The sequence below is a fragment of the Metopolophium dirhodum genome, chromosome 1, assembly GCF_019925205.1.
Source record: "Metopolophium dirhodum isolate CAU chromosome 1, ASM1992520v1, whole genome shotgun sequence".
Classification (NCBI taxonomy): Eukaryota; Metazoa; Arthropoda; class Insecta; order Hemiptera; family Aphididae; genus Metopolophium; species Metopolophium dirhodum.
In genome coordinates this window covers 114,502,733-114,528,353 of record NC_083560.1, presented here as the reverse complement: position 1 = coordinate 114,528,353, position 25,621 = coordinate 114,502,733, and the positions used below count along the sequence as shown (strand labels likewise).

Here is a 25,621-nt window from a genome sequence, read left to right as displayed (position 1 = left end):
TAACCTTATACATAAAGGTTCTACTTTTACTTATAGCCCAACTTTAAAATGTGTTTCTAAAAATACTGTACATTACAAACAATTATTATTAATTCAAAAATATATCTAAAAACCTTCAATTTTAACAAAATAAAGATATTTTCTAGGAATTAAAAGAAAAAATGTAATATTTTAGAATATCTGGATATACCATATACATCAGTGCAACGTGTGGCAAAGCGTTATAAGTATCATGCTTATAAAAGTGTGAAAGTTCAGCAGTTGCTGTCCCATGATTTTGAGAGACGATTAAATTTTGTTGCTCAAATGATTATTAAATTGGATGATGATCCAACTATACTTTCAAATATTTTATGGACCGACGAAGCCAGATTTCACAATAATGGTCAAGTTAATCACCATAACCAGCATTATTGGATTAACATTAATCCTAACTGGGCTTTTGGAAAGTAATGTCCAAACTCGTTGGTCAATTAATGTTTGGTGTGGCATTATTGACAAATATTTTAGTTGGACCTTATTTCTATGAGGGAAATCTCAATGGTAATAAGTATTTACATTTTTTGAAAAATGAACTAGCACTTTTATTAGAAGACTTGCCTCTTTCTAAAAGAAAATATATATTTTGGCAACAAGATGGTGCTCCAGCCCATAATTGCCGTCAGGTTCAGGACTATTTAAACAACATTTACGGAGGTAATAATCATTATCATCATATTTTGTTTAATTGCTACTTAAAAAATTGTAATATTACACATATAATATTTAAAGTCACAATTTTCTTCTCATTTATATTCATAAAGGTATTCATTTACATTAACTCAATATGTTATGGATACAATTTATACAAATAAGTATTACATTTAATTTAAATTGTATTTTTAAGATAATTGGATGGGTACTCGGAGTCTGGAAATTCAATGGCCAGCACGTAGTCCAGACATGACACCTTTTGGATTTTTTTTTTTTGGGATTTTTGTGAAGAATGCTGTTTATGATATAATGCCATCTAGTTAAAAATGAGCTAATAAAAAAAATTACAGAAATCTGTTCAAATATACCAGCTAACATTTTGAAAAAATGTTCGACTGATAATGTTTTAAAACGTATGACATTTTGTTTGTCACAAAATGGACACCACTTTGAACATATATTAAAAAAAAAAATATTAAATAAACCTACAAGACTGATGTAGTTGAGTCTTCATAAATTCTTTCTTTCAAATCCTTGTTTATTTATGTGGTCTTGGACTCTTGGTACCTAGTGGTCCAGATATTAACGATTTTTTGTTGTATTTCTATCAACTTTTGTATGGCTTTTAAGATGTTTCTATTATTGTATACAATATTGTATATGATATATCCTTAGATGAGCCATGTACACCAAGTTAGTAGGTATACAAATACGTTATTGTATCATATTATAATTTCAGATGAAGTTAGGTTGTCATTATATTCTTGTATGTAAATTGTGCTAAAAAAAAACCAAGATTAAAAAAGTAATCAAAATAGTTGTTACTTATTACATACAAAACTATGTTACATTTATCTAAAATATTTGAAAGAAAAATATTGTGAACAAAAAAAATTGACTGAGAAAATAAGAATATACTTTTATATGGACCCACAAAATATGAACAAGTTAAATATTTAGTTTTTTAATTTCTTATACTTAATTGATAGATGACGTCATTTTTGTTGTGGGAGAACCATCGAGTTGTATATACTATATGTAGTATATACATCTCGATGGGAAGAACACACAGTTGCGTATCACTACAGTACGCATCACGAAAACGTGCGGATGACCACCGCGCGCCCAGTGGCAATTTCTCGTTGGTGGTTGCCAAACTGTTTCTCGCCAAATATAAAATTTAAAACTCGTATTTTTATATTAATAAATTATGTTATTTAAGAAAAACTGTACGATGATAATCAGATGCCAGTAGCAGTAAAGGATCAACAACAGATGATACTCATAGACAAGGGAAAACTCAATAAACCTATTAGGTATAGAGATGCATTTTTCTCAGCATGTAATGACCCACTTACATATAAAGAAGCTATGACAGGTAACAATGTAGACAATTGGAAGGCAGCAATGGACGACGAAATGTTATCATTGCAGAAAAATGAAACTTGGCAATTAGTAGATTTACCAATAAATAAAAATCCAATGAATAATGGGTGGATATATAAAACTAAGTACAAAACAAATGGAGAAGTAGATCGATATAAAGCTAGGCTAGTTGTAAAATGCTGTGCGCAAGTTCGTGGGATAGATTTTCAAGAAACGTTCAGTCCAGTAGTGAAATACGATTCAATTCGAGTAATACTTGCGATAGCAGCAGCCAGAAAATTAATGCTCAGACAATTTGACATTAAAACAGCGTTCTTATATGGAGATCTTGAAGAAGACATTTATATGAAGCAGCCAAAAGGTTACGAAGATGGAACACAATTAGTATGCAAACTTCAACGGAACCTATATGGGCTGAAACAGGCACCCAGGTGCTGGAACAAAAAGTTCAAAAATATGCTGATGAACTTTGACCTAAAGGAAACAAAAGCAGACCCTTGTGTATTCGTAAGCAATAAAAATAATCAATTATTAATTGTCGCTATTTTTGGAGACGATGGGCTAATCGCAGCAACAAACAACGAGCTGGTGGACACAATGGTGAACTACCTAAAGAACAACTTCGAGACGAAGGAAGGTGAACTTGATTATTTCTTGGGTATTGAAATTGATCAGAGACCTGATGGTTCAATTTTCATACACCAATCTTCATATTGCAAGCGAATTCTAGAGAGGTTCAATATGGAAGAAGCCAACGTCCTGCATATTCCCACAGATCCACAACACTCATTAGATCCAAATTCGTCAGGATCATTGGAAGCAGGGGAAGTTCCATACAGAGAATCAGTTGGAAGTTTGTTGTATCTAAGCCAAATAACAAGGCCTGATATAACTTTTGCAGTAAATCTCGTCAGTCATTATTTAGAAAAGCCTCTGACAATTCATTGGAATGCGGTGAAACGTATATTTAAATATTTAAATGGGACATTTAATTATGGTTTAATTTATGATTCTAGTGTAACACCAAAGTTGCGTGGATATTGTGACGCAGACTATGCCGGTGACACAACAACGAGACGATCAACATCAGGATTCATTTTCATGATGGGAGATGGAATCGTGGCATGGTGTTCACAAAGGCAAACATCGGTAGCACTTTCGACTACTGAGGCAGAATACATAGCGCTGAGCCAATCGATACAGGAACTTACTTGGTTGACGCTACTTATCAGTGATCTTCAGGAGACACAGGGAGATACACCGGTTCTGTATGCAGACAACCAAAGCGCCATCAAACTAGTGAAAAATCCAGAATACCATAAGCGAACAACACACATTGATGTTCGCTATCACCACATTCGTGAGAAGTTCAGTGAAGGTATGTTTTCTCTGGAGTATGTGCCAAGCAAGGAGCAGTTAGCTGACATATTGACTAAGCCAACTCAACGACCAAGATTCGAAGAACTCAGGGAGATGTTGGGAATTAGATATATTAATTGTAAGTTAGGGTATATTGTTTAAGGGGAAGTGTTGAATGTAAACAACACACCCTATATTATGTAGATTATAAGAAATTATTCATACTGTAGTACAGCAGACGCTGAATAGGCATTTTATATTTCTATAGCATATTCGTTCTATGTAGAAGCCTGTAGGATGATTAGTCGTTGCTTTATATTACGCCTCGGAGCACTATAGTTATTCATATCAATATACAAATTATTATATTATTACATATATCCGATCTTATTTTTATTTACCTTTAGCTTCTGTATATCTGTATACTTCAACAATTTTGTATTTTGATAATATAATATGCCTAGTATATGTGCTGCGTATTATGTGATACAAAATATAATGATTCCTTATTTAGTGTTCCCAAGTACTTGAAAAGAGAATGGGAAAAATCCCTAAATATGGAATTAAAAGAAAAATCCAAAGTATGTGCGAAACATTTCAGCCCACAGGATATTATATCAACATGGAAATCTGGGACAGGTTTGAGTAAATATTCTGTAAGTACCTACATTTATGAACTTAGGGAAACAGTGAAAGCGAAATGGGTAGTCATAGTAAAACAGAATCCAGAAATGAAGTCTCCTTGTAACAGGATAACAGTTATAGCTTTTTATATAATCTACCTTACAGTTATTTTTTAAAAAGTACAAACTACCTGGTTAAAAATAAAAATGAAGTTTATTTACTTATTTTTATTTTTTTTTATGTTAATTATATTTTAGATTTGTTTAAAAAGACATAAATTAAAAATATTTATTTTAAATTAAGACGCTCCTGGTGAAAATTATATTAATGAGATCACACACATAGTTAAAACAAAAGTAGGTCAGCGCCTTTCGGTGGTGGATGTTTGTCCATCGTCTCTTCGGGCCTCGGACAGGATGGTGTAATTTTACTGTATTCGATTTGAATGCAATGATTGCATTCGATGAAAAACGATTCTGAGCGGACGAGGGAATCTTTTTTATTTAATTTTATTCGTTTCTATGGTGATAAACAAAGCGTTTTAAGAACAGCTTAAGAACGATTTATATAAATAGGTAATTTACATAATTATAATTTAAATTTATATTAGGAAATATCATAAATAAATATAAAAATATAACACGCAATGATATAGAGACATTTTTGCATTTTTGTGAACCATGTCAACAAAAAAAAAAAGGCTCGAAAAAAGGAGTGGTAGTTAAACCAATAATATCTTCAGACTTTAATTCCCGATGCCAAGTTGATTTAATAGTCTTTCAGTCTCATCCTGATGGAAAATTTAAATTTATTATGGTGTACCAGGTTCACCTCACTAAATTTGTTGTTCTCAAGCCCCTCGAATTTAAACGGGCTGAAGAGGTATAATATTATAGATATTTTTACGTTGCTTGGAGTTCCTACTATTTTGCAGTCTGATGGACGAGAATTTTCAAACCAAATAGTGTCTAATTTAAGAAACATATAATATAAAATAGTACATGGCAAACCGAGGCACAGTCAATCTCAAGGTAGTGTAGAACGTGCAAATCAGGATATTGAAAATATGTTGACAACATGGATGCAAGATGAAAAAAACCGACACTGGAGCGAAGGACTTCGATTCATCCAGCTTATGAAAAACCGAGCTTATCATTCTGGTTTTAAAATGTCTCCATATGAAGCTTTATTTGGCTGCAAAATTAAAATTGGTCTAAACACTTCAAATTTACCACACGATGTAATAAGTACGATAGAAAATGAAGAACAGTTAGCTGAATTAATGACAGAACAGTCACAAAATATCGAAAATGAAGTATCAGCTGACATAGAACATATCACAGAACAACCAAAAAATATTGAAAATGAAGTATCAGAAACAGAACAACCACAAAACATCGCAAATGAAACATCAGACACAGAACAACAATTAGCTACAACTATCAAATTAAATAACGAAAACGCCAATGTCATGCAAACTAGAGCCAAGGAAAATCTGGAAAATCAAGCAAAAAAAATGATGGCGTGGTCGAATAAGAAGCTATTACCGGTGGCAATTCATTCAACTGTACGTGTTCCAGTTCCTGGGATAAAAGACGTTTAGATGCACGAAGTATACTGGCAATTGTTTTAGAGGTAATAAATAGTTTTAAAAATTATGCGTTTAATATTAATAACTATCAGATAATTTATTTTTTTAGGTGACAAGTGATGGTTTTTATCGATTAGGAACTCGGGATGGAGTTCTGAAGCAGTTATATGTCAGAAGTCAGTTTACAGTATGTCAGAAAAAGCTACTACAAATTGACGAGATTCCAATAGACACAGAAGTGGCATTACGAACAGTCGCAAATGAACAGTCCACAGGAACTGGCCAAGGATTTTTAAATTGTATTTGTAAGACCAAGTGTCAAAATAAAAAGTGCATTTGCCTTAAAAATAATGTTTTGTGCACTTCAAAATGTCATTTTTCTACAACATGTTGTAATAAGTAGTTATTAGTTTAAGTAAAATGTATAAATAATATTACTATTATAATGTATAAAAATATAAATTAAAATTAAAAATATTTATAGTAAATAATATATAATTAATAATAAATATAATTAAATAGATAAAAATGTATATAATGTTTTAACAGATTATGAGAAATTGTTTGTTACTCTGCCTAGAAAGAAATTGGCATTTTACATATAACCTAGGTATTTTATATTATATTTAATATTATATTAAAAATTTTATACCTAGGTTATATGTAGTAAAATAATATTAAAAATTATATGTTTTATTTATATTGCCTAAAATGGGTCGGCAATATGCAAATATTGCCGGTGACATATTATATAATACGTTGGCTGTAATGCAAATTACAAACGATATTACAAAACATTTGCTGCAAATCTGGTATAAGTTTGTACCTAACTAATATACACAATGTTTAAGTACATTGTAGTAATGTATAGAAATTAATATAACATACTACTCATACAGTCATACTAGTACTATATCTAAAACCGTGGACCGTGGTAAAAAATACTAAAAAGTAACTAATTAATAATTTCTACTTTTTCAAATTTTCATTTTTTGAAACTCATTTTGTAACCACTATTTAAGATTTTATCCCTTAAATATCTTGTAAGCCAATAAGCCATGTCGTTAAATAGTTTCAACTTTCTTCCACCAGGAGCGCTACATTTTAGTTCTACATACATTACATTTTCATGATTGTCGGGAAGGGCCATTTATCATGTCCGAATGGTGGTTGACGGTTGTATGTAATTATTATAGTTAAACGGGTAATCGGGATTCCAATACAATACAAGCAGAATGAACGCAAGATTGACGAGGATTCAAATGAAAAAACAATATTCTAAAATAGAATAAACTTGATAAAAGTATAAATTTAATAACTATCAAGCAATAATTTGGAGAAATGCAAATCCACGGAGATCAATATTACACATACCTATCATTCTTTCCGTGATATCGTAGTGTTTTTGGTATTTTTACGATGTAGGTATCCTGTTGATGAATTTTTTTTTCTTTGGTCAAAAAGCTTGATAATTTATTACAAAGTTCCTAGTGAGATTGTACACTGGTTAAAAAAAACCGTAATATTTGGAATATATAATTAATATATAATTACGTATACTTGAACAAAATACAATTTCCACAAACCGCATTAATAAATGTACACAAGTCAGTTGACATATTTGTGAATAATACTATCAAATGAAAACCAAATATTATATAACATAACACACAATTTTATTCAAGTTAATTTACATAATATACAATTTACATATTATACAATTTACAAATACATTATTACAGCAGCATAGCCATAATTTATAATTCTTTAGATAGGTATACATTTTTACAAAACATTCCCCGGCCCTGTTTGTGGTTAGAATTAGATGTCCGGCTGGAACTCGGTACGAGCGCTTTAACGGGAGGGGACGTCTAAAATCCAATGCCCAATTAATAATCGTAATAAAACCATTTAAACTCATCTAAACGTCTGCGTGGTCAATCGCACCACAACAGAACATTGGCCTGTGGAATTTCTTGGTCCGGTTCCACAGGGAACGGCGCGGACGTCTTATTGGTCTCACTGCGGTTACTGCCGATTCCGTCCCCTCATCACTACTGCCAACGCGGGTTACCGTATCCGCGGTTACCACAAGCCGCACGTCGTCGGATAACGGCGTCTCGATCCCGTTATCCTGTGCAGGGGCTGTGCTGGTATCATCAATGCGGCTTTAGACGATCCGGCACACGGTGAATCGGCTGCCAACTCCGCGGACGTAACTGACGGCAATCCAACCTCGGGAGCATCGCAATTTGCGCCCACGGCCATGTTCGGTAACGACATAACACTCTTGTTCAGCGGCGAACTATTGAAGTCGCCGTTTTCCGACGGTTTCTGTTTATTTTCTTGAAGATCGTCGAAAACCGGTATAGTATTATATATTTATATTGGGCGTAGACTTCCATCTCAACTCTGGTGCTTTGACTGCGGGATTTGTCCGCACGGCCATGTTGGGTAACGAAATAAACCGTTTGTGCACCGGCAAACTATTAAAATTGTAACTACCACCTAACGGCTTTGGTCTATTTGACCGAAAATCGTTAAAAACCGATTGCATAATTTCGTTCGTTGACAGCTTCTGGATACTTTCGTGTACCGCACTATTTGACATGTTGATATTATATGATATACGTTGAATAAACAGATTATATTATGGAAATACGATTTAACTTTTGGACGAAAGTAGGTAAATTTATTCGTCATGTTCGCTAGACGCAACAAAATATGAATACTGGTTAGTAACCAGGGATGGGCAAGAATGCAAGATACTCAAAAATCAGTATCGAGATAGTAGATACTAGATACCTGGATTTGGAGTATCGAGATACTAGATACTCGATACTTGGCTCTAGAGTATCGCGATACTAGATACTCGATACTTGGCTTTGGACTATCGCGATACAAGATACTCGATACTCGATACTCAATACATTTTAATAAAATTAGTCACTGGATTTTTAAAAATTATGTTTATTATCGTGGGTATGGCCACTTCATTAAGTAATTAGAATGAAAAATAAAATAAAAAACATTGACACTTTCAATAGTATACATTAAAAAAATTTCAATAGTAATAGTAACATAACATCATTCATTTATATAGTTAATTTATCTTTGTTTCTTTTTAAAAATACAAGTTTTTCAAAGGTTATATTGGATAATTTATTTCTGGTAGGATTAATAATAAATCCTGCCATGGAAAACATTCGTTCTACGGGTGCTGAGGAGCATAAGCTGGTATTAAATCTAATAAAAAGTATTTTTATAATTGGATAATTTTTTAGAATATTTAACGATTTAGCCTTATCATTAAAAAAAGCAGAACACCAGGTGTGTAGCCGGCAGTGTTTGTGTAAAAATCTAATCTACTAATTTTATCGTGTTCATTACCTACCTTATCGCGAAAGGTATAGGTACTATTACATGGTAGAAAAATAAGGTACAGTCTTACAGACGTTAAGTCCAATTTAAAGTAAGTGTGTAACATAATATTATATTTTATATACAACCATTACACCACTAACTTTTCAAAAGTGGTTTCTGATGAGTAAAAATAATCGTAAACAATTAAATTTTCAAAGTATCGCATTAATGTATCGAGTATTTTTCGATTAAATTAATTCATGAAATACTCAATACATTGACTAAAAATGTATCGCGATACAAGATACTCGATACTTCATATAATTGTATCGAGATACAAGATACAAATGTATCTTAGATACTTGTATCGAAGATACTGCCCAACCCTGTTAATAACTACTGTGACACAGGCAAAATAATAAATTCTCTTAACACTTAATATGCACTTGGCAACAAGATGTTTGTTGCTTTATTTGTAAACCTAAATGGCTAAATGTATCTAATTTTTTTAACATTATATAGGTACAACAATTATTTATTAGATTCTTATTTTTATTTATTATTTATACTGCTCAAGTACAAAAATAAAAGTTATTTTGTTATATTTAAATGAAACCATAGGCGTGCGCACGGGTGCAGCACATGCAGCCTAGGCTGCATCTGCTCATTCTGTGGCGCCAATTTTTTTCTATTTTTCTGCGTGTTTGTGATACGATTGTTGATTATACTTAAAATGATTGTGGCCTAAAACGGAACACGGTTCCAGGGGGGCGTGGTAAATAAGCCGACCTCGTGTAGTGGACCTCCCCATGTCAGCAGGTCAGCAACGTTTTCCGAATACGGGTAAACAAGAATCTAACATCATGTTGGTTTACGAGCTCGTTTCCTAGTTTCCTATATTATCATAGGTAAACGTAAATCCACGATGTAGACATGGGCGCAACTAGGGTAAAATATATGGGAGTGCTAAAATCTAAAGCACAACACGAGAACCCCCCCCCCCTTTTTTTTTGGCAAAATTATTTTATGTACTCACAAATTTAATGTTTTTATACAATCACTAAATAATCTAACATAAAATATCAATTCAGCATATCACAATATAAATTTATTAAATAATAATGCTCATATTATAATATTATTATTTAATGCAAACTTATTTAGAATTTTTTCATTATTAACATTATTTGTAATGTCTCTTTCAATACATTGTAAGAATTTGGTAGTTTTAAGACTACCAAAAACTACCCACGACAAAAGGGGAACACTTTTGTCGCGACCTATGAGCCGCACCGCGTGATGACCTGAGGGCCAAGTCGGTGGAGCTCATAGGCTTTGTACACGCATCCGCAAGTGAATGCGGAAGATTTATTTTAAAGGGGAAGGTTCTTTGGGGGCTGGTCATCTCGCTCTAAGGGATGTCGCGACAGAATGTCGATGGGATTGTTTTTTTCAGGGCAGTGAATGGTATTTAAATTGTATTCCTGTAAGGCAAGGGTCCATCGAGTGAGACGGGTACTCTTGAGCTTACAAGTAAATAGAAAAGTGAGGGCCTTGTGATCAGTATATAAATTAATGGGGTGTCCTAAGATGTATATTTTGAACTTTTGACAAGCGAAAAGGATGCCAAGTAATTCGAGCTCGGTCACTGTATAGTTCCTTTCGGCACCACATAATGACCGGCTGGCAAAGGATAAAGTATTTCGCTGTCCTTCTTTATCAATTTGGAATTGTTCAGCCCCAAGACCTATATACGATGCATCGGTCTGCATACAGAATGGAATGTTGAAATCGGGATGAGTTAATGAAATTTGTTTTGAAAAAGCATTTTTAATTTTAATGAAGTCTTGTTGGTGTTGTTCAGTGAAGTTCCAGGGAGTGTCTTTATGTATGAGAGAAGAGAGAGAATTTAGAAGGGAAGAATGATTTTGAGAAAATTTTCGGTAGAAATTACAAAAATCAAAGAACGATTGGAGATTCTTTTTATTTCGAGGGCGGGAAAATTTTTGAATTGCTGTTACGTTGTCCGGGTCCATTATCATACCAGAAGGGGAGATGAAATGACCTAAAAATGTTATATGTTGTTTGTTGAAATAGCATTTTTTTAACTTTAATGTGAGACCAGCCTGGGAAATATTTTGGAAAACCCAATCTAGAGTAGTAATATGATTTTGGAAAGAAGTTGAAGATACCAGAATATCGTCGACATAGGTACGTATGAATATCATTGGGATAGGGACAGAGAGTTGAATAATTATTAAGGGCGACTTCGAGTCCTTTGCCGAAGGCGGCATTGGACACGTTGAGGCCGAAAGGAAATACACAAAACTGGTAAGACCTCCCGTCGTATAGAAAACTAGTATATTGCCGTACGGAGGGGTCAAGAGGGATCTGCCAATATTCGGAGGAGAAATCAAGGGAGGAGAAAATATTTTTGTTGTTAAATTTTGCTAGTATCTCGTCTATGGGGGGGGGGAAGACGTGTTTTGGTGGGTAGAATAATGGTGTTGAGTTTGTGAGCATCAAGACACAATCGAATTGTACCATCGGCTTTGATCACCGTTACCAGGGGGTTATTATAAGGGGAATCTGATCTTTCAATGATTTGACAATCTAACATTTTGTCAATCTCATGTTGTACAGCAGGACGCCTGGAGAAGAGAACTGGGTAGGGTTTAATCTTATATGGTTCGTGTAGTTTGACGTTAAACTTATATGTGAAGAATTTATGTAGGGCAGGACGGTTTTGGAAAATATGATTATAATTTTGTATGAGAGAATTCATCTGTATTTGTTGTTGTTCATTTAGAGAGATATCGTTGAGGGCTATACTTTTTTTCATTTTTGAAAGGGAGAGAGTCATTGATAGAGTTTGGATTACTTTCAATGAAGGGGGAGAAAATATTATCGATTTTGATATGTTTTAGAGAATTAATTAAGCTATTGATCAGAAACTATAGTGAAAGGTATTTTATCTTTGAGGGAGGGAAGGGCGATTTGTTTTTTGTCATAATCAATATTTACACCATATTCTAGTAACCAATCCGTACCAAGGATCAACGATGTTGATAATTGTAGAACGACCAAGAATACACCATGAGTTTTCGTCAATCGTTAACTCAGCTATGAGCTAGTTAGCTGATGTAAAATGTGTCAGGTCCGCTAAACCACGATGTGCATTGTGCAAGTTTACACTGTATAAAATATACTCACATCACGCAGCCAAATGTAAAATAACTATTAATGTGGTGTCTACTCACTACTGTCTATATTAATATTATCAAGTACCAACTACCTAACAAGAGAGTACAAAATCAAATAAAACAATATTATCATAGGCGCAATTTCAGTTTTTATCTTGGAGGGGCTTATATTTAAATGAAACAGACCCGTGGGGGGCTTTGCCCCCCACACCCCCCCATTCAAGTACCAATATGGCAATTTCATTTTTTTTTCACCCACTTTCCCACATTTAATATATTATAAATTATAATGCATCCATTAATAAAGCTAAAAATATTTGTACGAAAAAATAACAACATTTAGGTAAATAAATGTAATATATATTTATTTATTAAGTATATTATTATAATTGTAACCTTCGGTTAGAAATTGCAAATGTATCTAATATTTTATCGTTGGACAATTCATTTGATAAATCTCGTTCTATATAAATTAATGACAAATTTGTAAATCTATCTTGATTCATAGATGTTCGAAGCCAATTTTTAATCTTTCTCATTGCTGAGAATGACCTTTCACATGTGGCAGAGCTAATTGGAATTGTTAAAGATAATGATAACAGTTTATATAAATTAGGATAAAGCTCTGCATCCATGATTAATTTGATATCTTCCAAAGTGAAATTGGGGTATTATTTTTATCCATTTTAATTTTTAGTAGTAGAAGCACTGAGCAGACGAGCAGTACACCACGTTTATTACAAAAACGAAATAAAATTATTGTGAATGATAGTTATTGTTGACTATTGAACATTTTAACTAATAAACCGATAACTGATAAGCAATAACCAATAGCGTTATGAGTGCTTATGATTTAATCTTAGAAATTAGGATTTAATGACTGGAGTTATTGGAAAACCAAAACATATTCCAAAAATAGACTAGGTACTATCAATTTATTGACTATAATATTGAATACGGGTCTCCAGAAGGGCGGGGTATACGGTATGTATACAACATACGTGAAATAAGAATGATAAACAAGCCGATCCCAAGCAGCGTACTACACCAAAGACACTATATAGACAGTAATTTTATTGTTTTCGTAATACGGCGGGTAAATAAGGTCTAACATCATGTTGTTGTATGGGTTTGTTTCATGTTTCCAGATTTAAACATTAGAAAAAATTTTTTTCAAACGACGATTACGGTATTATATGTATATTAGATAATTAATGAAGGATTTAATACTTCAATTTAAATATAAATTTTTGGAGGGGCTAATTTTAATATCTGTAAATTACGTTTTACTTATTTAATCCAACCTGAGCCACCGTTAATCAAACCCAGGTTTTTTAATATTATTTACATATATATATATAATTGGACAACCGACATTTTTTTATTTATTTTTTAATGTTAATGTTAATATTATAATATTAATAATATTTGAAAATTTTAAATAGTGCCTCAAGTTGGTTTAAGTATAATATTTAGATATATATATATATTATAAATTATAAAATAGGTTTTTCATAAGAAAAACATGAGTGTCCCATGTTGTCGAAATTCAGTACAACCAGGGACATGCAGACAAAAAAAAAATAACATAGCAGGAATAATTTGTATGGTTCAAATGCAACAGACATTAATAAATCGAACCTTAACTAAAAAAAAATAATGTTACATTGAAAATACCTCTAGATTAATTAATCTTAAAGTTATTTACAATAGAATTTCAAAACTGACCCAAGTTGGCCTGTTTGACGGTATACATTTCAAAACTTCACCATTTAAGTAGACACAGGCAAGAAACTAACATAACATATGAAAAAAAAAAGTTTTTATTCAGCTGAAAAATATAAAATAAAACAAATTAAATAAAATACGTAACAAAACATGAAATTCAATGGATATTGTCCAACTGAAACTTACAACTTCCATTGCTCAGTGCATCGTCTACAATTCATAAAATTGGTAAGATTAGTTTCTTCTCAAGCAGCTATTAGAAATGTATATTAATGTACTTACATCGCTTACATCCACCGATGCCATCGCCGCGGTCACCTGGGGGGCCACTTGGTGGTCGTCCGCCGGTAGTTCCCGCGGCGGTGGTGATGGAGTCACGATATTTTGTTGTTGTGGTGGTGGTGGTGGTGGCAGCCCTTGGCGGATTGGTGTTGTAGGTGTATGCGAGACTAAGAAAATTATAAAAATTAATAATAGAACACGGAATAACAGTGGTCGTGGTAGAACATAACACACACTCACCCGGGCAATCTTTAATAATATGCCCCTTTCTGTGGCACTTGAAGCAACCTGAAACACAAATTAGATGGTACACATTTCATTATATTATTCTAGAATTTTTATTTTTTATACATCTACTACTCACGTCGCTTCTCTAAATTACTTTTATAACGCTTCCGGACCCCCCCGGAAGCGTTATAATTGTTTAAATCGCGGGGACGCGAGTATACAGGTGCGTTAAACACCTGTATACCGCTCCCCGTGTACTTGTGCACAATTTTGTTCACTTTCATTCTAAAAATCAACAATAAAACCAATTAATATTAAAAATAGTCATTTTTACAGACACTATTCTATTTTTGGGCCGTGATGGGTTGGCTATGCAAATTAATTATCAAAATGTCACGAGGTGAATTTCGAACATTGGTAAAAGGTTAACAAATACAATTTTTTCCCTAAAAAAATTAGTCATGCACTCAAACAAAATCAGAACACGCGGCCAACAGCAATTATTGAGTATAATTAGCCATTAGGTACCTATAGTGAATTCAACAAAAACTTGAGTTTTCAAGCACCTCATAATATTCTAGAAGTGTTAGGTGTTTTAGTTAAGAGGATACCCGCATATATTGTCTCCGTCTTACACACGTATGACAGTTAATTTTCGTTCACCAGTATCGATAGTGTGCTGTTAGTTTTACAGTAAATTGACTTATCATTGAACTAAATAACAAGAAGATTATCTATGTTCTCTCGATCGACTTTTTACGATATTTTAATTTTTAAGCTAATTATGACTATGTCAAATATAAGACAATGATGCAGATAATTTTCTTACCACCTAGCAGTTGTATAATAGCCTATAGGTCAATTCACTCGAACATCACAACAAACAGCACATTATTTAATCTGGTAAAATAAAAATATCTACGTCGAAAGTGTTTGAATATACATCACATTTCACCCGCGTAAGTCAAACATAAAATAATGAAAAAATATAATTGTAAAAGCGTTACGGTCCCGGTTATCGAATATTGGTAGTGGGCTAACGAACACCATTTTTTACCTACACGAATTAGTCATGTGCCAAAAACAAAATTAGAACACATGGCCTACACTACCTTTTCAGAATATTATAGGTATATAGTTATTTCAACAAACACTTGAGTTTTAAAGCACATAATATTATACAGACGTTCTACGTGGTCCAGTTAAGAGGATACCTGCATAATATTATGTTGTCTCCGTCTTACACACGTGTGACATAATTAATTTTCGTTTGCCAGTTTCAATAGTGTGCTATTAGTTTTACAGCGAACTGAACTATTATTAATTAAACTTTGCTAAGAAAATATCTGTGTCCTCTCGATAGACTTTTTACGACATTTTAATTTTTAAACGAAGTATGTGTATGTAAAATATAAAATAATTTTATAAAATATTTATAAAAACCAATGTTAACAGTGCACTATTTAATCTGGTTAACTGAAAATCACTACGAAATACAATTTACATTCATTCAAATTCACACGTGCCGATAGTCATACATTCCGGTATCATAAACAATTAAACGACATTGTACGTAGGGGTGTTTAAATATTGTTCGAGATTGAATTCAATATATATATTATATAAGTATTAAAAAGTGTTTGAGCATAAAACCTTTTACTAAGGCAAGTTAAACGGGCAACTCCTGAGTGCGTCCCGTTTATCATATTATCGTACCTTTTTAATAGCCCAACTGCGTCCGCGATATCACAAATCATATTGGTATATCCCGTGTGCGTCCGCGATATTATCACAAATGATATTGGTATATCCCGTGTGCGTCCGCGATATTATTGCTAACATTATTTATCTTTATGCAGTTTATGGATAAGATAGCCTACTATTCGTAACAAGTCTTTGACAACCACGTGCGGTATGTTTAGTGATGTGTAGTTATGTGTATGCAGCTAACCGTTTTATTTAAATATATTTAATTAACATTTTACATTAATTCATTTTATTACATAATATTACATACTATAATATACTTGAAAGATGTCGATGTCGTTGCCGTCGAGTATGATCAGCCAACACGGTAAGGAACTTAAAATTATTGATGGATATAAAATGAGATTTCATAAAATGTTGAATGGCGATGTAAAACGATGGTGCTGTGTAAACAAAACTTGTACGGCTTACATGAAACCAGATATGAGTGAGAAGACAATTATTGATAGTAATTTAAATCATAATCATAATTTAGAATCTGAAGGAAAAACGATGAGACAAGTAATAAGGAACTCTGTAAAACGAAAAGCTCAAGTAGAACTTTGTGAACGTCCACTCAAATTAATTCATTTGGAACTAAAAAATAAAAATACGGACTTTTTAACGACGACTGACATATCTTGTATTCGAAAAGGGATTTATGCTGCTCGCCGTTCAATACTACCCAAAAAACCAACTAATATTCAATACGTACATAGTTCATTAACTTCATTAGAAATTAAAACATTTGATAATGAAACATTTCTTTTAGTGAATGACAGTAATAAAAACTTGGTTATGTTTTCATGTAATAAAAATTTAGCTACTTTATGTGCCGTTAAAACAATTTATGTAGATGGTACATTTAAGTACTGTCCAAAATTTTTTTTACAACTTTTTACCATTCATGGTTTAAATAATGGTTATTACATACCATTAGTATTTTTTTTATTACAAATATTAACAAACAGAATCGTATTCTTCGTGTTTTTTGGCATTAAAAAATGAATGTACAAAATTTAATTTATGTTTTGACCCCGAAATTATGTACGCAGATTTTGATAAATCTATACATATGGGTGCAAGAAATGTTTGGCCAGATATTATTACAAAAGGTTGTCGGTTTCATCTGGGACAGGCATGGTGGCGAAAAGTACAGAATCTTGGTTTATGTATTCATTATTGTGATGATGTATCAGAAATAGGACAGTTTTTAAAGAATATATTTGGATTACCCATGCTGAATGAACACGATATTGAAATAAGTTTTACTGAAGATTTTATGTCTATCAAGCCTGATGATGAAAAACTAAATCAGTTTATGGATTATCTCGTAGAAAACTATATTGATCCACAGTCAGATTTCCCTCCTCACACATGGGCAGAAATGAGCAGTAGCAGTGAACGAACAACAAATGCGTGTGAAAGCTTTCATTCTAAATTTAATTCATGCTTTTACACCCCACATCCGGACATATATTCCTTCTTAGAAATATTAAAAAAAATTCAAATAGACACAAAAATTTTAATACAAACTTCTAATCAAATACCTAAAAAAAATAGATCAGTCAACGAAAAAAATATTAAATTCATTGAAGAAAATATACAAAAATACAAAACTCTAGATATCTCTAGATATGATTATGTGAAAATCATGGCATTAAAAAGTCAACCAAAAAAATAGTTTAAATATTAACCCAGCATTTTAAAATTGTATGTAAGCCTAAATAATTTAATACATTTATATAATAATAAACTTTTAATTTTATAATAATAATATAATATAATAAATAAATAACCAAATGACCAAATATTTTTGGGGTGTAAGCCAGTTCACCTCCTCGTGGTGCACCCTGGGTAACTCTAAATGAACTGGGACGCATTCGGGCTATGTGAAAAATATGACCTTTTTTCTCGGGACGCACTCGGGTGATACCTTATTCTGGACGCACTAGGAACATTAAAAAAGGGTCATTTCGGGACGCACTCGGGCGACGCCCAGTTAAACATAACATGAAAAAAAAAAGGGACACAAGGCCAGTCTAAGAAGGTATAATAAGCAATTAAATACGTTTACTTAAATGGTCAGCGTCCAAATGTTAAATGAAATATGTCCGGCGTTCGTCACCGATCATACAGCCTGTCCGCAAAAAAACGGATTTTCCATCACTCCACTAAATTAGGTACGATGCCGGTCGTATCGACAATTACGCGATAACGTAAAAGCTTCGTATGAGAGAGATCGATAGTGAACACAGGTAGATAGACAGAGACCGTCACGATAAACGCGCTTTTGATATCAACATTATGGCAACTACATACCGAATTATACGTTTTACGCAGACATAATTTTTCCCTTTACATATTATATGAACAATATCATACCTATAAATACACGACTCGACACACTAATTTTTTAACGTATACGCAAGGTATGACCGCGTACGATCCATATATTTGTTGATGATGGCTGTAACATTTAAACTATTACTGTGACATTTAAACTAAAGTACCTATCTGCAATACATACCTGATATACCGTTGAATATTGTACGCGATCGACGTACTCGGGGTGCCTACCTAGGTGACTTCGATGAACGTATATCGAATATCACATGAGGCATCTACTTGCTAGACACTCCAACACGGTTTTAAACTTCATATTGTTCCACAAACGAAGTCACCGGACATGCGACGGGTAACAGCATTTTTTTTTTATTTTTTTTTTTATTTTTGTGTCTATCATCACCTTTTAGGACAGTAAAAGTGCTTGGATTTTCTTCAATAGTAACTTTTCTGATAGGAAAGTGAATCTAGTTGGTACTTTGGGGGGTCAAAAGTAAAAATTTCCCAGTAGTTTTCACAAGCGACATGAAAAACAAAAGAAAAATTAAGGAAAAACGGGAATTTTTACGCAAAATCTGTTTTCGAGAAAATCGATTTTGGTTTTTGGTGTAACTCTAAAACAAATGACCGTAGAGACATGAAATTTTGACTGAATGTTTATATTAGCATTTTCTATACACCATAAAATTTACAAAATATTTTGACTCTTTTTGAGCTGTTTACGGCCATTGTCAGTTTTCAATTTTTTTAGTTTTTTTTTCTATAATTATAAGTAAAATATTATTTGTTGGGTAAAAATTCGTGAAAATTTAATGCAAGGCTCCTGATATATTGTTACAATAGCAAATTCATAGGCACACAATTTTTTAAAAAATCATTTGAAGTTCAAATTTCGACAAAATGTATCAAAATTTCGAAAATTGTCAATCACTGTAATTAAAAAATTATAAAATGTTCAGTTTTTATAACTAAGGATTGAAAATTTAAATCAAAGATTCTCATAAATAGTTCATACTGTAACCAAAAAATCTAAAACATACATTAACACAGTTTTTTTTTTACAGACATTTTAAATTCAAATTTGGACGAAATTACATTTTAAAATCAATATTAACGATTTTGTTGTAATTTAAAAATATTACTCGGGGATATAAGAAACTGAAAAATCAAAAAATTAAAATACAATGTCCTATCCATACAATCTAGTATTTACAGCTTAATGATAATATCACCCTAGAATATTCTGTGTTATCACTTTCTATCGTCGAGTGATAAGCTCTTTCCAAAAAATGAGAAGAGTGGTTATTGTTGTGTGGTTATACAGCGGTTAACCTGTGACCATTATTGTAGCATAGGTCATGTGATATCGCTTGTGACATAGCCCGTCGGGTAACCATTATATCTTTAATCGTGATCTGTAACGGGGAACATGTAAAATAACATTTAAATGATACACAGCGTCCCCATTACATCTTACCAATTTCAGTCGGTAATACCAATAGGACGTATAATCACCATAGATAATAAAGATAGATATATTTATTATCTATGATAATCACAGAACGGCCTCGGGCACTTGTCCCGAAATTTCATGGGAGAAAAAAAATTAAAAAAAATTAAAAAAAACCAACCAGCTCATCCATGTGTGCCAACATAGAAACCTAAATTCCCTACAAACTATACAAATGGTGATACCAACCCAAGAATTTTAGTTATATATTTATGAGAAAAATTTATTTTAATATTCAAATATTATTGTACAATTATGGCGTGGTACAATTATTATTGTATAATTCAAAAAACTTAAAATATCAACATTTCGGAAAAACGAAAAGCTAGACTTACTAAAGAATGCTGATGAGATCAATTTGATCTCTGAGGGAAATCTTCGTAGCACCTTCGTATTCTGGACAAAACGCAAATGAAAATAGGAAATTTCGAAATTTTGAAAATCTCTCTTACGAGTTGTTTTACATTATTCGTTTGAATTACATTAAATGAAAATTTTTATTTTAAATTATATAATACCCTGCAAGTTTTATAAAATAATAAATAATATAAATATGTACAATATAAAGGTTAAAACTTTTGGTTCTCTTTTCAAAAGCAAAGCTTGTGCTAAAAAGAAAGTTAGGAAAGTAGTCAAATAAAATCTATATGAAAAATAACAGTAAGTAACGGTAATAGAACAACGTTGATAGTATACATATAATAAATTTAAAATTGAAATGTTACATAATAATAGAACAATATAGCTATTATAATTTAAATTACTAGTAGAGAAAAAAACAAGCTTAACATAATAGTAGTTATTGAATCAAAACATTAATTATATAGTGAAACCTCCGAATAGCAGACACTCTCGGTCACCAAAATTTTGTCCGTTATTCAGAGGGGTTACATATTTGAAATTTATTCATCCGTTCCCCAAAAAACGTCCGCTATTGGGAGGTGTCCGTTAGTGGAGGTTTCACTGTATTTTTTATACAAAAACTATTAAAATTATGAATATTTATATTATAATTAATACAAAACTAAATTAACTTATATTTAGGGTTTTGTTGCCCACATACAATTAACATTATATTTTAATTAGAACATTTAATAATTATTTGTTTAAAATAATAAATACAAAATTACCGTAGAACAATTTGTTAGGATTAATGGATAAAACAAAATAAAACAAGTGTTATAATATTTTAGAACGATCAACGTTTATAAAAACTTAAAATATATTATAAATATAATTAACAATGAAATTAATTATAGTTGACCATAGAATCTCGGGCTGATTGTAAAAGATACAACTTATCAAACCTATGTAAAAACAAAAAAATCATATTAAGTAATTTACAAAGTTAATTAAAATTAAAAAATATTTTTACCTGTGGATATGGCCCGATTATGCCTTGTACATATCCATCATTGCGATGTCCAGCCCTTCTCAAAAATCCTATGAGGTCGCCATCTTGGTTCAGTTGCTCCACATGACCAGCTAAGATATTTGTGGTGTTCTCTCGTTCCCTTCTTGATGCACCATCTCTAATCTGAAATGTAATTATTAGGTATATAATTAAGTTAAAAAAAATAATTAAAAATTAATAATCACCCTGAGGTTTCTTCTGGCTTGTTCAAATTCAATGAAATATTGATTTTCAATGATAGTCAGTTTCTCTGTAAGTAAAGTTATTGATCAGTATGAAATAAATAATTGCAATATTTAATATCTATTTTAATAAGACACATGTAATAAAAATACCAAACCCAAAGATAAAAATCAAACATTTTAATTGAAAATCAAATTTTAAACTACGCATTTACTTACCAATTACTAACCAATAACTTCTTTTTGTTAGGTTACACATGAAACACATATAGTTACACATAAACACAAACATATAAGACAAGCAACACATCTTGGAAGTACTACTTCTTATTAGGTTAAACATGAAACATAAAATACAACATTATATAATACATATATAAAAACAAAGACAAGGGGATGCAACATGAACACACTATGTGCTACAAAAACTCACGAAGGAAATTCCAAATATTAGGGTGTCTTTGCATTTGAATAAGAAGTGTAGCGTGGAAAGACTCCAAGTAGTTGTTGGTTCTATATTCTTCTCCAAAAACACTGATTAAATCTGGACCGACCTGTAACAACCAAAAAGATTCTACATAGCCAATTAAAAAGTTTCTCATGCCTCGTTCAATCTCAGGAAATTGTCTAGTGTAATGAATGATAGCCCTGAAACCATCAGTCATGGAAAATTGTGGACAGCGTGGGTCATTCCTAGTAGCGGGTAGATGAGGTAATGCCAAAACCTAATAATACAATAGAGAAGTATGAAAGAGAAATACAAAATACATAATTTAATAAAAATATCAAACTTATTTACCATTCTGAGAACTCGAGCTGCTACCGGGTTTGTACGAACCAAGTCCAAAACACTATTCATCCTTCGGTGACAATAACGTACAATTGACTAAAAAAAAAAACAATTTTTTTAAAATACAATGATCACTTATTACACACACTTTATAACATAGTTACTTGAGTAAAATGGAACCAACAACATCTTAATTGGCTTTCTGGAAATGATTGCTGAACAGCTGACATCGAAGCTTTTTCATAATCTGTAATAAAACAAACAAGTTCATAATTTAATGGTAAAATATTTCGTACAATATCAAACAGAGCCGAATAAACTTCTTCAGTCATACTCCCCAGTAGAGCATAGACCATTGGAAACGACTAAAAAAAAAAAAAAAAATTTATGAGAAATATATCAAGAAAAATAATGTTGGTTATGTATACATAATAAAAATTATAAAACACTTACTACACTTCTGAAAACCACCTGGACTCTTAGGAAACATTTTAAATCTGCTGGAACACGAGGCACAGTCTTGAAAGTTCCATCAATCCCAACCAATGTCACCGTGGCCAAGTCTTCTCGGTATTTTTCAATTGCAGCCATATTTGCAAAGATCAGTCCAACACTCCTTCCATTGACCACTAATGCTTGTTGAAAGAACCTAATACCAATTTTTAAAATAAAAAGTAATAATTTTGAACATTCTAACTAAAAATAATTTAATGTATTATTCAATTTGTCATTGTAAGGTTAAACATGATGTATTCACAACTACAAATACCTTGATATAATTTTGTTTTTTATAACTGTGAATAATAATTAATGAGTCAAATATTAAATTTGATAACTTAAAATTTGTAAATTTACAGTGAAATTGTTTAAGAGATAATTATGTTAACAGCATTAAGTATAGAATGCTTATCATATTAATAATTATTATAAACAGACAATGTCCTTTAAAAGCAATATTTTAACTACTTGATGATAAATAGAGATTAAATACACAAAAATACTATTCATAGGTATGGGAAAAAAATAACCACAAATGTGTCCATAAAGGCATAAAATATTATTAAAGGTTTTGATAAAAATATAAGCATCTACCTGGAGGTCCAATTATTAATCTCAATTTAAATTACTAGACATTTTTGTATCAGTAATTGTTAATTTAAAATTGAATAAAATATACATTTCACATATTGATATTATATTGTTAATATATTAAATGTATGTGACTAATTATAATAAAATAGTTTATTAGTTATAAGCTTATTACAAACAATTTCATTTACCTAGATGGGGGATTTTGAACTGTAGAAGCATAAATGGCATTACGTTCTTCATTCAGCGCAACAGCAAGTTGTCCTATGTCAAGTGGTTGTAGTGGGAATCTTCTACGTCTCATCTTTTTCACTCGTTCTTGAGCTTGAAGGAATGTGTAGTTGGGAGCTGCTTCTGGGTGGCTAACAGACATAATTAAAAAATACCAACAAAGTAGTTAAAAATTAATTTATATTGTTCATTATTTATAAGTACTAACAAATAATAAATAATATGAATATGATTATATAGATAAGTTTGAATATGACTCACTTAATAATTTCATTATTATACAATGTTCTCATAAATGAAGTTGTAACTGCTGGATCAATTCCTCTTTCACCAATGGCTTCTCTCAAAAACGGCACATTCAGGTCAATCTCTGCAGGTTGGTGATCGTGGTAGTTCTGTAGATGAATCCTATTATCCCTCAAATCTGTACTTACAGTTGCAGTGGAATGACAGTACTGGTTCCGCTTCTTCTGCCGTTCGCATACTAAATACCTATAAATTTAACAAATATACCTATATTATACATAATATAAAATAATGTTAATTAAGTTAACAATAAAGGTCAAATAAAGTTGGGTAATTAATAATTAAATTGAATAGGTACTATATACAAATTAAAAAATAATACTATTATACATACACGCGGCCTCCTCGAGCTTCACGTTTGTAGTACTTAAATCCTAAATTGTCCACATAAATCCTTGATCGGCTTTGAACTCCAGGAATTATAGAATAAGTTTCAGACACTCCTACAACGACAATCTCTTCATCTTCTTCATCTTCTAGTTCCTCTTCTTCTTCATGCAGTATATGATCATCTTCATACACAACTGGCAAAAAGTAGTCATGGTCCACCAAATGATCTGGAAGAGCGACGATTTCTTCGTTGTTCATCATTATTACAAACCTATATGCTAAAGTAAATACACAAATAAAGATAAAAAAAAGTAATTGTTTTTAATTAATTATAACAAATAATATCAGATGAATAGCAGGTAGGCAGTTTACAACGAATAACGAAACACAGAAAATACAAACAAAATAAAATTATTCAAATTACTACTGAATAGACAAGTGATAGCACAAAGTCGACGGAATCGGGTATGACCGATGGTAAAGTTTTAAAGAGCGTCGTGCGGAAGCACGAACAAAGTCGGCAGAATGAAGTTAACCGATGGTTAACGTTTTAAAGAGTGACGTGCGAAAGCACAAACAAAGTCGGCAGAATCAAGTATGTCAACGTTAAACGTTTCAAAGAACAAACGAACAACTTAAACAGCTAACGGTGGTGCGTCGTGCGTGTATAGAAGCGAAATAATTCCGTAGACGTAGAGTTCGAGGGCGAGTCGTTGTTCAATCATTTCGACTTAGTGCGGTAGCACATCCTTCGATAATCGTGATGGTGGGAGGTGGCTAGGCGGTGGGAAACTGGGAAAAACGTCTCTCAAAAACCGTTACAAAACACAACAATAGAATAATAAAAAGGCGGGAATTATTAAATACATAATTGATATTGAACTTCAAGGTGGTGAATTTATGAATACTAAATTCTGTATTGAAAAATTTGAACTTATTTGAGGTTGGCTAAGTTGGTTTATCATTTTTTTTTTATTTTTTCTTTTTTTTTTCTCCCATGATATTTCGGGACAAGTACCCCTATCCCATCACAGAACAAAACAGACACTTGATAAGCTGCTGATTGGGTACTGGTCACGAACTTCCTCGGGTCCGTGGTTCTGGTTTACCTGTGATCTGAAGTTATACTCTTTTGTACGACCATTTGAAAAACATGGAAACGAGTCCGCGTACCAACCTGAGATTATAGTATTATAATTATTATACCACGTACGTCTGTG

General features: G+C 32.0%; 1 protein-coding gene and 1 pseudogene across 1 annotated transcript; both read right to left on the bottom strand.

Annotated features, from left to right (window-relative positions):
- Window positions 1-7,397: 7,397 nt before the first annotated feature.
- Window positions 7,398-8,733, bottom strand: LOC132936990 (uncharacterized; annotated as a pseudogene).
- A 12,059-nt stretch (window positions 8,734-20,792) lies between these two features.
- On the bottom strand, window positions 20,793-24,793 carry LOC132935818 (uncharacterized). The gene is made up of 10 exons (XM_061002445.1): window positions 24,406-24,793; window positions 24,027-24,257; window positions 23,726-23,896; window positions 22,899-23,094; window positions 22,610-22,810; window positions 22,455-22,541; window positions 22,089-22,380; window positions 21,659-21,723; window positions 21,435-21,596; window positions 20,793-21,366 (listed from the first exon to the last, which is right to left on the bottom strand). The coding sequence occupies exons 1-10, from the start codon at window positions 24,660-24,662 to the stop codon at window positions 21,361-21,363; spliced, it is 1,668 nt and encodes a 555-aa protein (XP_060858428.1). The 5' UTR covers window positions 24,663-24,793; the 3' UTR covers window positions 20,793-21,360.
- Window positions 24,794-25,621: the final 828 nt, after the last annotated feature.

Coding starts and splice junctions, on each gene's coding strand:
- LOC132935818 (XM_061002445.1), bottom strand. CDS start 24,662: ATGATGAACAACGAAGAAATCGTCGCTCTTCCAGATCATTTGGTGGAC. Junction 24,258..24,405: donor GAAGCTCGAGGAGGCCGCGT/GTATGTATAATA, acceptor TTAAATTTATAG/GTATTTAGTATGCGAACGGC. Junction 22,542..22,609: donor GTTGGTTCCATTTTACTCAA/GTAACTATGTTA, acceptor TTTTTTTTTTAG/TCAATTGTACGTTATTGTCA.